General features: G+C 41.2%; 1 protein-coding gene across 4 annotated transcripts in view; it reads right to left on the reverse strand.

Moving 5' to 3' along the window:
- The window catches only part of DENND1A (DENN domain containing 1A), a 541,554-nt gene that overhangs the window by 248,143 nt on the left and 281,220 nt on the right, over positions 1-12,191 (reverse strand). For all 4 annotated transcript variants that reach the window (XM_018055748.1, XM_018055746.1, XM_018055747.1 and 1 more), the window contains exon 9: positions 427-537. In XM_018055748.1, coding sequence (XP_017911237.1) covers positions 427-537 — 111 coding nt within the window. The remainder of the gene's footprint in view (positions 1-426; positions 538-12,191) is intronic.

Below are 12,191 nucleotides of genomic sequence, written 5' to 3' on the forward strand. Positions count from 1 at the left end.
TCTTAGAATATGAACTGTATTAGTCAAACAAAGCCAAAAGATGTTCACTGCAGTGTTACCTACTAAAGGATTAAACTATCAATAGCCTAAATGGCCCTCAAGAGAAGATTTAGCAAACGATGACACATCAGTATAATGGAATATGATAGAGACATATAAAAAATGACAATAATGAAAGCTTATATGGAAATATTTAAAGTGTTCATCACACACAATCAAACAGGAAACTATAACTGATTGTTAAGCTACAAGAATAAATAAAATGTGCATTGACACTGTAAAGGGACATGAATAATTAATAAAAATGACATGTTATTATCTGAGAGGATTGTGGATGATTTCTTTTCTGAAGTTTTGTTTAATCTTTCTGATACATCTTTCAATTAAAATAAAACGAAAAAGCCCGTTTCAAGACTGTCTACTCACAGTGCTGAGTTTGCTGCAAATGATGAGTATCCGACGTTCGTAGAGCATACTGGCATACAGATGTAACATGTTGTTTACATCCACAGCCACAAAATATTCTGTCAGATTTCTCTAGGAGAAAGAAGAAGGGGAGGTTTGTGGCTTATTTTGTTTGTTCTTATTAGAAACAGTATCTAACAGAAGCACAAGAAACAAAATAATCAGAAAGTATACTTCCCTCTTCCCCTGTCCTAGTCTTTCTCTCTGGAAGACCAGATATCAGTCACATGTAAATGATGAAATGTGAAGTTGGAAGAGAATTTAGAGATGAAGTAGTCTGAGCAACCACACCTCTGAGTGGTGATTACAGTTTACAACATGAGGTCACATGCAACACTTTCATTTCTGAAAGGTGAGCAGGACAAGAAGTCTGTAATCTCACAAATGAAGAAACCAAGGCAAGAGAGAGATACCAAGATCAAAAAACCTAATGACCGGTAAAGACAGGACTACAGCTCTAATGCCATGTCCTAGAACTTTCCCAATGTACCATGCCATATGTATAAGCAAAAGAAAGTACCCAGGGACCAAAACGCTTCTGGCACAGAGCCTGTTTCTGTCCAACAGGCTCCCCCCGCAAAGGCTGGGCATGCTCCTCTCCAGTCATCACTGCTGGGGTTCCCCTTCTCCACAGTTTACATTCTCTAAAACGGCTCAGCTGGAAGTAAAGCAATTTTCAAGATCTACAATTTCCAGGTATTTCACTCAAAAGACGGGAAAAACCATTGAAGACAGGCAGCAGCAAGTTGTGACAACGCAGTGTTTTAAACTAGCTTTTGTCTGTAGCCTGGGCTTCATTCCTTTAATTAGTACTATAGATTGGTACTCTGCAGATTTCAGAGAAAAAGTAATGTGTTTCATTTCTACAACCCTTTCTATACCCACCTGACTTTAATAATACACATGAATATGCTAATTTCTTCAGTGTTACAGGTTTTCAATGCCATACAATATAATCCTCTGAAAATGAAGGGGGTTGGAGAGGGAAGGAACACTATTGCCAAGGGTTGCAGTTTATAATGATGAAAGCTCCATAACCTATAAATTCAAGTAAACCAGGTGGATTTTATATGCAAAACAGCATAAAGTGCTTTTCAACAATATTATGGGTTGGGAATAAGAATGGGCACTTATCTTATGATTCATGATTGTTTGATTTGAGTACCAGTTTAACTATTGACCTTTGTAAGTAAAGTGTGCGTGAATTAACAGGTCCCTATACTGACTACCTACCAAATACCAGGCACTGGACAAGGTACTCTTGGAGGTGTAATTTTAAGCAATCTTCACAAAAATCCAATGAGGTATTATTATTTCCAACATATAGATAAACTAAGTCTGGGAGAGAGTAGTAACTGGTCGAGTTAGGTTTTGGACCCCAATGTAACACCATAGCCCATATACTTTCTCTTATATTACACTGTCCCTCTTAAATACTTTTAAACATCCACAATACACAATGCTTTACATATATTATTTCATTCATCTTGAAGCCACTCCTTGAACAAATATCTCTTCTGTGTGTGTGTGTATTCAGACACGTCTGACTCTTTGCGACCCTATGGGCTGTAGCCTGCCAGGCTCCTCTGTCCGTGGGATTTCCCAGGCAAGAATACTGGAGTGGGTTGCCATTTCCTCTTCCAGGAGATCTTTCTGATCCAGGGATCAAACCCACATCTTGTGTGGCCCCTGCACTGGGAGGTGAATTCATTACCACTGAGCCACCTGGGAAGTTTTATTATCATCTCTATATACAGATAAGAAAACAGAGGTACAGAGAAGCAACTTGACCAAGGTCATACAGTAAGTGGATAAGGCATTGTTCAGTCTTGGGTAGGTTTGTCTCTAAATCTGTGCTTTTTTTCTTTATTGTTGCTGTTGTTCAGTCGCTAAGTTGTGTCCAACTCTTTGTGACCCCATAAACTGCAGCACACAAGGCTTCTCTGTCCATCACTATTTCCCTGAATTTCCTCAAATTCAAGTCCGTTGTTTTTTTTCCTTTATACACCATTAAAAATACTAGATAAAAAATCTATATTTGGAAAGAACAATGCAGGATCAAAGTACGGCCAAAGAAAAAGCATTTTTGTTAAAAAATGTTATTCTATTTACTGAGTAGTCCTTTATGTGCCAGACAATAGGCACTTTACCTATGTTCTCTCTAATCTTCTCAACAACCCTGAGAAAAGCATTATCATCTCCATTTTACAGATGGGAAAACTAAGGCTCAGGAAGGGTAAACAGTCTTCCAAAGGTCACTCAGCTAGAAAGGGCCAAGTTTCCAAACCAAGTTTCCTGAACCCGAAACTCTGGCTCTAACCACCACAGCAATTTGCCTCTTCACAAACTCGAAAAACAAAATAAGCAAGCAAGAAAGTCAGTCGGAATTAGTCAACAAGTGCATCTCTTGCCCAGTGGACTGAGGAGTGCTGAGCTAATGAAGTCAGGGTAGGGTTTGTTCTGAAGACAAGTGACACGGCAGAGCTATTCTCGCAAACAAAATACAAGGCCCTCAGCTGAGCATTTCAGTCAAATGCTTAACTGCTGATGAATTACATGCATTTTTCTTTTAGGAGAGGATGGAAGTAAAAAGAAAATAGAAATGAGGAGCTTAAAGAAGGCCAGAAAGCCCATTAGCACTTTTGACAGATCCAAAGATAACTCTGAAGCCACCAAAACGTGGCCTCAAGAGTCTGCCAAGAAGCTTCACGCTGGGTAGAAATATGTTACACAGCTTGCCGTCCAAATAGGGAGACACAGCGTCAGAGACAAATCCTGTGCCTTATTTTGGTGGGAGAAAAAAAAAAAAATTACAAGGATACTTTTGTGGATGGGGAAGGGAACATTTCTGAAATAAAAACACCACTTGGTTGAGGCATAACCCCCAACCCAATCAGGTTCTGAAGGATTCAGGTGCTTGTTCCAAAAACTCCACTCAGGTATGTTAAAAATATGTAACATTTAACCAAATTCTCTCTAAACTGTCATGTACTTTTTTTGGTATTTCTCATCCCATCTGTGCTGATTACCAAGATATTTGTGTCTAAACAGAAGCTGTCTTTCTTATCTGCTTCCTCCCTGCCTCTTTCCTTCTGGGACACCACCCGCCTCGGCAGTGGGGAGTGGGTGGGATTGGCCACAGCCCTGGGAACTTCGCTCAGCCCTGGGAGCACCTGTGGGGCAGAGCAGACCTTGGGAACACCTGGAGGGAGCCCTTCCAGTTCCCACCAAGCCTCATCTCAGAAGAAAACCCCTCAGAGGGAGGAGCCCCCTTCCCCCTGCCTTTAAGCATCTGTGGCTTAAGCTGCAGCAACCCTCAATTTCTCAAACCTGTCATGCTTTTCACACCCCTAGGCCTTTACTTCCGTTGCTTACTCCACCTAGACTGCTTTCCCTTCCTTAAGGACACCCATTTACTTTTCAAGACCCAGCTCAAATGTCACCTCCTCCTGAAAGGTTTCCTCAACTCCTCATTTTTCAAGCTGCCCTTTGTGCTTCCATGACAATTTGTCTCTATCTTATAATCACTCAGTTACAAGTATGTTTTTGCCACCAGACTGAGATCCCTTTGGGTAAAATGACGTACCCCATCATCTAGCACTTTGATGAAAGAGGGAATCGATGAGTGGAGAAAGCCACTGACTGAAGACTACAGCTCATTAGCTCAGGTGTGAGAAGGGTGGTGTAAAAGAAACACGAGGGCTTGGATGGTGTGTTAGGAAGAATGCAGCACTTGACTTCAGAAAACCTGGGTCTGAACTGGAGGAAGTGATCAATTACTTAGTAATGAGGAAGGGCCCACACGAAAAGAATTGACATTGGAGACTCACAAAACCAGGCAAGGTAGCTTTAAAAGGTATCTGAAGCTACATTATTTAAAATGTAAAGAAATAGGCAGTTTGTTCATCAAGTAACTAGGGCAGGGGGCAAGGAGAACTGTACCCAGAGGCGGGTACACATGCCACAGCTAGATCAACCATATTTCTCAGGTAAGAACACAGTATAGGGAGTGTGGAATAAGAAGGCTTCCGTGGCCAGTAGTCCTGTGTCAGGACTGCAGCCAGAACATACTGTGAGCTTGTATTTATAAAATACACAGGTATGCCACTTTCTCCCAGCACTTGGCTTCACTGGAATTAAGTCTTCAGTCTTCCATTTCTGTCTCCTATAATGAGCTAGTCAACAAATACTGCTAACTCCTACTAAGTGCTTAGTAAACCCTGGGAGCTGTGCCCACAGAGATTAACTAAACATGATCCCCACTTTCCACGAGTAGCACTGAACCCAGAAACCTGGTATGCCAAGAACTGTCAGTTCAGTTGCTCAGTCATGTCCGACCCTTTGCAACCCCATGGACTGCAGCAGCACGCCAGGCTTAGAACTCTGATGCTGGCTAAACATGCTCCACAACTGGATGAGAAGGGAAGATTCAACTCTGCCAGATGGATATGGGGTGAAGGCTGGGGAAGACCTGACATAGGAGAAGACACTTGCTCTAGGCCTCCAACAGAGGGTTCACTCAGGGCACGGGGGAGAAGCATGTTCCAGCCAGAGGCAAGAGGGAGAGAGCTGCTCTACGCAGGTCAGTGGAGTGAAGGGCAGGGTGCAGGGCAGGGAATGTGCTGGGGTAAAGAAGCTGGGTTCAGAGCCTATGGGAGCCTAGACTTTCCCCACAGCTAACAGGGAGCTGCAGAAGGATTAGGACACAAGCGTATCTGTGCTGCAGAAGAATCTCCCGAGAGGTCCTGGGGAGGATGTACAGGAGGGGACAAGCAGCTAACAGGTGCTACTGCCATATTCAGGGAGAGAATGATTAAAACAAGTTATTCAAATAAAAACTTTGCATATGGATGTCACAGATCTCTGTAAACTGGAATCCAGGACTTGATAATGGTTAGACTTGAAAAGGCGGTTGGAAGGATCTGGGACAAGCCCCTGACTTCCAGGTTCCTATGCTCCACATCTGTCCACTTGCCTGACAAGTTTTCTTTTTTTAAGGGAAAGTCCAGTCTTTTGATGAAGAATCAATTGTCATTCTAAGGAGCCACCAATGCTGTAAAACAAAGTGTACCCCTAGTCTTGGGCCTAGTGTCCTGGGTTATAATGTCATCATGGCTAAGCCAATTATCAATTATCAGGGAATAACCACTTCCTTTATTCCCTGATAATTACTCTTCCATGTGACTCATCTTCTAGAAAAGGAAAACCTTGCTTAGACGGACTGCTTCCCAGTGTCTATGCTCAAAAGGGCTGAGTTTTCTCAGTGCCAGTATGTTTTTTAGGCTTCAGGAAGAACAGTCCTTTTATATTCACAGAGTTTAAGCATTATTTCAGTTGCATATACTTATGCGCCTCTGAGCATCCTCCTTAATATGTCTAGGGTTTATTATATGGGCTCATTCTATAGGGTTAAGAAGCAGGGACACAAAGTTGACCACATCCCAGGCTGAATGGGGCTCAGTTCTGAGGAAGGTCTCTGGTTAACAGAGACAGAGCAGCCTGGAAGTTAAGCTTCAAAAGAGGCATGTGCTGCACAAGTTCCTTAGACTCTCCAGGCTTTTCATCTCCACAAAGCAACAGCGGCAAAGAACCCTTCCAGCTCTAACTCTCTGTGGCTCTAAATCCAGACAAAGAAGAAAGGAAGACACCTGGCAGAACACCATCTCCCCCAGGAGAAGCCCCATAATGGCTGCTGCCTGCTAGCTGTCCCTGCTGGTTGCCGTGCCAGTCCAGGTGGCTGGGGACTTCAGGCTCACGGTGATCCACGCCCCGGGTAAGGAAGCAGGTGGGGATGGGTGAGGTGATCAGGGGCGGGGAATGGGGGGTGGGTGCAATGAGCCTCAGGATGGAAGGGGATACAGTGGAGCTTAGAGAAAAAGCGTCTTAGGTTCAGTACCTTAGGGAAATGAGATAATCCCCAAACCAAAGAACAGACTCTAAGCTGGCTACTCCTTGGAGCCTTTGAAACAGATGCTAGTCCGCCCCACGGTCTGTCATTTTATTAGTCTTTGTCACTCTCAGCTTCATACACAGTATAGATGATGAAGACTTACTGTACTATATCTGGAAGAGACAGTACAAGAGGCTGGTTTTGCCCATGGAACTTATTTCCTGAAACAGCTCCTGCTCAGATTATTTTACCATAATGTAAATCTTTAAAATCCTCGATTTTTTAAAAAGAATTTAGGTTACTTTAGTTGTGTAGGATTCTTAAAAAGGAATTATAAATTTGGATTCTAAAATAATCAGTTTGAGAAAGAATCCCACATACTCACATAAGCAATCAAGTCAGAGAAGTATATAAGGAAAGAAAGCAGAGTTTACCCAGAGGTCAACTTTATCCCTCTGTGTGAATGGAAAAACCATTAGAATAAACAATTACCTGACAACTCTTATTAGCAACAATGGAATTCTCTATAATCTCAGTACTTGATAATAGGTCTTCTACTACCACCTCAACTTTGTTTATTTTTGAAAGTCACAACGAGTTCATAAATCTTTTCTATATCATGGTGCATCTTTTGACAGAGCAGAGTCTGGCCAATGTTATATGTAACTGTCCATTCTAAATGCTTTCCTCGCATCATTAACCACTTGGAATGACACAGGCCAGATAATTAAGACAGGTTTGTTTAATATTCTGAAAGAAGGTCTATATGATTATCCATTAATCAAAAGTAAACTTCAAAACCTAGCCACTAAAAAAATCCCTTATACAGCCAGTTTACAAAGTAATTATTAATACATATTTGTTTGTGATCTGTGACTTTTTAAAAAATGCAGGTCAACTGTTTAAAATTTATAAAAATTTATGCTCATTTAATTACTGCCCATATAAAATTCACTCCTACATGTGTTAGCTTGATAGACAGAAAAAACCCTGAAGAGCAATTACATAGTGATAGTTTTTCAGTGAAAAGGAAGAAAATATTTTTACACAGAAACTGAAGAAATAATGAGAATTAACTTCAACAGGGATCTGAAAATGGAAAGAATTAATTTTCTACATTTGCTTTTCATTAACATCTTGCAGACTCACTGGCCCAAAAGCCAAGTGAAAGGAACTGTTATTTTTCCTTTTCCTGAGAGTGACTGCATTGCTCATTCATTCATTTTATCATTTCATAAATGTACACTGAATATCTACTCTGTTCTAGGTACAGTGTTAATTATGGAGAGTCAGTGCTGAAAAAATACTGACCCCTGTCCAATGGAAGCAGAAATTAAACACACAGTCACACAATTAATTATATATTTACACTTAGGACGAGTGATTTCTTAGGAAAGTACCAGAAGCCATGGAGTGGAGGGCCAGGACCCAGCAGCATCTTGGTGCTAGAATCAGACTGACCCAAATGTGACTGGCTGGGTGGCTAGGGGCATATTACTTTACATCTCTGGGCTTCATTTCCTCTTCAGAGTAGGGATAACGACCACACTGTAAGGTGGCTGTGACGATGTCATGATATAACAAATATTAATAGCACCTGATCTGACCCATGGTGGGTGTTCAACCAGTACTACCTCCTTTGTCTCGCATGTTAATCCTTCCCTGAAATTGTCCAAAGAATAGGATTATCTGGTGACAGAATACCCCAATCCCTTTACCCTTTTCCTGTTCTCTTAGTTCAGTATGTTGCTAAGAGGAGATAATCATATAGTATACACCACACCTTCCACATGACAGGCACGAGTGTCCTGGACTCCATTCCTTGTACCATTTCCAGTCAATGGTGGCTGCTAAGAGGCTTTCGTAGCCAAACATACACTCCATGAGAAGTGTTGATCTTCACAGCCAGGAATGTCAGCAAAAACCAAGAAAAGACAAGCTCCAAGAAGTAATGCACCCCAGCCCTCCACCGCAACTCAAGAGAGGTTAAGGCTAGAATTAAAGGAGAGCCAAAGGATGAAGGGAAAGAAAGGATCATCAAAAGCAGTATCTCTGTTGCACCAGACATTGAACTTGGAACTTTACATGTAATACTTCATTTGTTCCTCCCATTTTGCTTTATTAGATGAGGAGCCTAGAGAATATAAGTATCTCAAGGTCCCCAGAGTGGTAGAGCCCAGTGTCTGGCTGTCTCAAAAACTCATGTTCTTTCCACCAGCAGACTACATCATATTAACAACTCCTTCGTTATTGCTTGTTTCAATTTGCAATGCAGCGATTTAGTCATTTTAAATTAATCCTTGAAAAATCACCAAGAGAGTAAAATGCAAATTTCAACATGGCTAGAGCTCAATAGTGAGTCTATGTCAAAAATCACACAAATTGGTCCTATATAAGTTCAGATTCTCCTTAGAGGAAAAGCTTTCCTGCTTCATTTCATACTTGAAATAGGAAAAACCATTTCTTTTCCTTTTTCCTCATAAATATCAAAAGTCAACCAAACTGAGGCAGGGGGGTATAATGGAAACAAAATGCTTTGGTTCCTTACAAACCTGGGTTACTACACCCCATTTGGAAGGAGACCTTGGGCTCTAACCTCAGGCCTGTGAGCCCTGGACCCCCACATGTAAAATGAGGCTCAGGTCTACCTCTCACAGAGTAGCTGTAAGGATTTAAATGGAACCATGTATGTTAGGAGGCTGGCAGATTGTTTTTATTATTCCTGCTTAGAAACAAACAAGGCCAGCCTTTTACTGGTTTGCAAAGGAGGATTTAGAGGACAATGGGTCATACGCAGGGAATTGGTTCATTAGTGGCAAAATCAGCAGAGGGAATGCAAATTTTTTTTTTTTTAATGGTGGGGGCAGGGGAGGCGGCATACAGTGTGGAAAGGAATTAGAGGTGGGGCTAAGAAAAAGATGAAGTTTTTTTTCTACACTATTTCTAGTCTCAGCAATTGTGGTTTTGAAAATTGAGAAATTAGCAGGACTTTTAGGTACCTTACAGTTCTTAAGGAATTCGCAGTCTTTAAAATTAAAAAATTAAAAGATGAATTTAACTTAGGCAATGACTGCTATTATAACATTATTTATAATAGCAGAACATTAAAAACAATCTAAATGTCTATTAATACGTGAAGCATAGTTAAAACATGTGGGCATGTCCATGGATTTAACACATGTATTTGCTTTTGTCTCTTCTGATACCATGCAACTTTCAGCCCTCAGCCAGGAAGTCACAGTGATATAATTTTGAAAGGCATAAACCTCAGAGAACAGGAGAAAAAAGAGAGTAATAGAAGAGAGATGCCAAATTTTTTGGAAGCCAGATGTTATTAAAGAAATGGTTCTCAACCTGGGTCATTCACCCCCAGTGAACTTTTAGCAATATCTGGAGACACTCTTAGTTGTCACAGCTGGGGATGGTGGTACCATCTTACAATGGATAGAGCCCAGGGATGCTGTTGAACACCCTGCAACATACAAGACAACCCTAAATAACAAAGAATTATCTGGTCCAGGGTATCAAGAGTATCAACCAAGGTTGAGAAACTAGAGAAGACTGAGCTGGCAGCCCAGAAAAGGCTGGGACCAGGGCAAAGGGCAGCAGGAATCCAGCCTGACTCACATCACAGAACTCCAGAAAAGTTCAGGAATTGGAGACAGACATCCAGCACCTCTAAAGGCTAAGGGAAGGGTGCGAATAAAAATAAGAGTATTCAATCCCAAGATTCTCCTCTCCCAGCTCACTCAGCTCGTCAACTAGCCTTTTGGCACTCTTCCTGAGGAAAAAATGTTGACTTTCTGGTAACCAGAAAGACTTGGGGACACTAGGTATAGCTGAGCACAGGGGATACATAATTAAATAAAAATAGGAGGGGTGCTTAAAGTATACAGGCTAAATGTTCATATCCTATAAGCTACCACCCAACTCAGCTTCCAGAACACCTGTAATTAAGCTTACACTATTGGCAAGAGAAAACTGGTCCAAAAGGAAAGATTCTGATATGATCATTAATATCTAAATAATAGCCAATTTCAATGTCTTCTCCTCTGTGACCCAACTATTCCTTCAAGTGGATGAATATTTAATTTCTAGTTTTATTTCACTGTAATAAAAGATGGTGGCCTGTGAAAATCTGAGTTTTCCTATTTTGAATTCTTCAGTGCAATCTAGCACATAATCAATGTTTATAAATGTTCCAGGTCACATCCCTGGTTTCTGCTCTTCCTATAGGACTTTTCCCGTTTTAGGGGGGTTTCTTCACTGTCTAGACCTTATTGACTGCTCAATAATCATCTTTAAATTGCAGGAATTCCTCAAATTTCCTAGTTCATGGTGGCTCCTTCTACCATTAAGTGGACATTTTTCTCCTTAATTTTATAGTTCTTTTGTCATTTCAATGGAATTTTGAGGGAGATAAAGGTTAAAATATGTGCTCAAAGGGTAGCAAAGTATATGAGATTTCATTTTCTAGTATCAAAAAGATTAATGTTTGAATTCCAATTCTACCTCTTCTTGAAATATTACTCAGCCTTAAAAAAGAAGGAAATTCTGACATGCTACAGCATGAATGAGCCACAAATGCATTATGCTAAGTGAAATAAACCAAACACAAAAGGACAAATATGATATGATTCTCCTTAAATGAGGTGCCTGCTGCTGCTGCTGCTAAGTCGCTTCAGTCCTGTCCGACTCTGTGCGACCCCATAGACGGCAGCCCATCAGGCTCTGCCGTCCCTGGGATTCTCCAGGAAAGAACACTGGAGTGGGTTGCCATTTCCTTCTCCAATGCATGCAAGTGAAAAGTGAAAGTGAAGTTGCTCAGTCGTGCCCGACTCTTAGCGACCCCATGGACTGCAGCCTACCAGGCTCATTTGTCCATGGGATTTTCCAGGCAAAAGTACTGGACTGGGTTGCCATTGCCTTCTCCGAAATGAGGTGCCTAGAGTAGTCAAATTCATACAGTCAGAATAGTGGTTGCCAGGTGATGGGAAGAGAAGGGAAATGAGTTGTTTAAAGAGTTGGTTTCAACTGGGAAAGATGAAAAAATTCTGGAGATGGGTGTTGGTGACACTTGCACAATAATGTAAACGTGTTCACCAATGAAATCATATATTTAAAAGAGGGTTAAAACAGTAAATTTTATGTTGTGTATTTTGCCACAACTTAAAAAAGTAATCGAGTGCCTTAGTGGTGGTGATTCTGTATTTAACTCTACATAGTACTATGCACAGTTCAAGTAAAATATTCTGAAATATGTCTTTAGACTAGCAAGTGATTCAGCTTGTTCAGGGGGCAAATACTACCCTCTGCTGTCTCAGACTCAACTTCACTGCTAAGTTTTTAAGGGAGAGGGGTGGGGGTCCTTACACTTTTATCCACAAATCCTTTACTTTCTTAAGTGAATTAAAAAATGTAGTAGGAGCACAATTCTACTTGAGTGTACCCTAATAAAAAAAAGATCTTCATGACCAAGATAATCACGATGGTGTGATCACTCACCTAGAGCCAGACATCCTGGAATGTGAAGTCAAGTGGGCCTTAGAAAGCATCTCTACGAACAAAGCTAGTGGAGGTGATAGAATTCCAGTGGAGCTATTTCAAATCCTGAAAGATGATGCTGTCAAAGTGCTGCACTCAATATCCCAGCAAATTTGGAAAACTCAGCAGTGGCCACAGGACTGGAAAAGGTCTGTTTTCATTCCAATCCCAAAGAAAGGCAATACCAAAGAATACTCAAACTACCGCATAACTGCACTCGTCTCACACGCTAGTAAAGTAATGCTCAAAATTCTCCAAGCCAGGCTTCAGCAGTACATAAACCGTGAACTTT

This window comes from Capra hircus, chromosome 11, assembly GCF_001704415.2.
Source record: "Capra hircus breed San Clemente chromosome 11, ASM170441v1, whole genome shotgun sequence".
Classification (NCBI taxonomy): Eukaryota; Metazoa; Chordata; class Mammalia; order Artiodactyla; family Bovidae; genus Capra; species Capra hircus.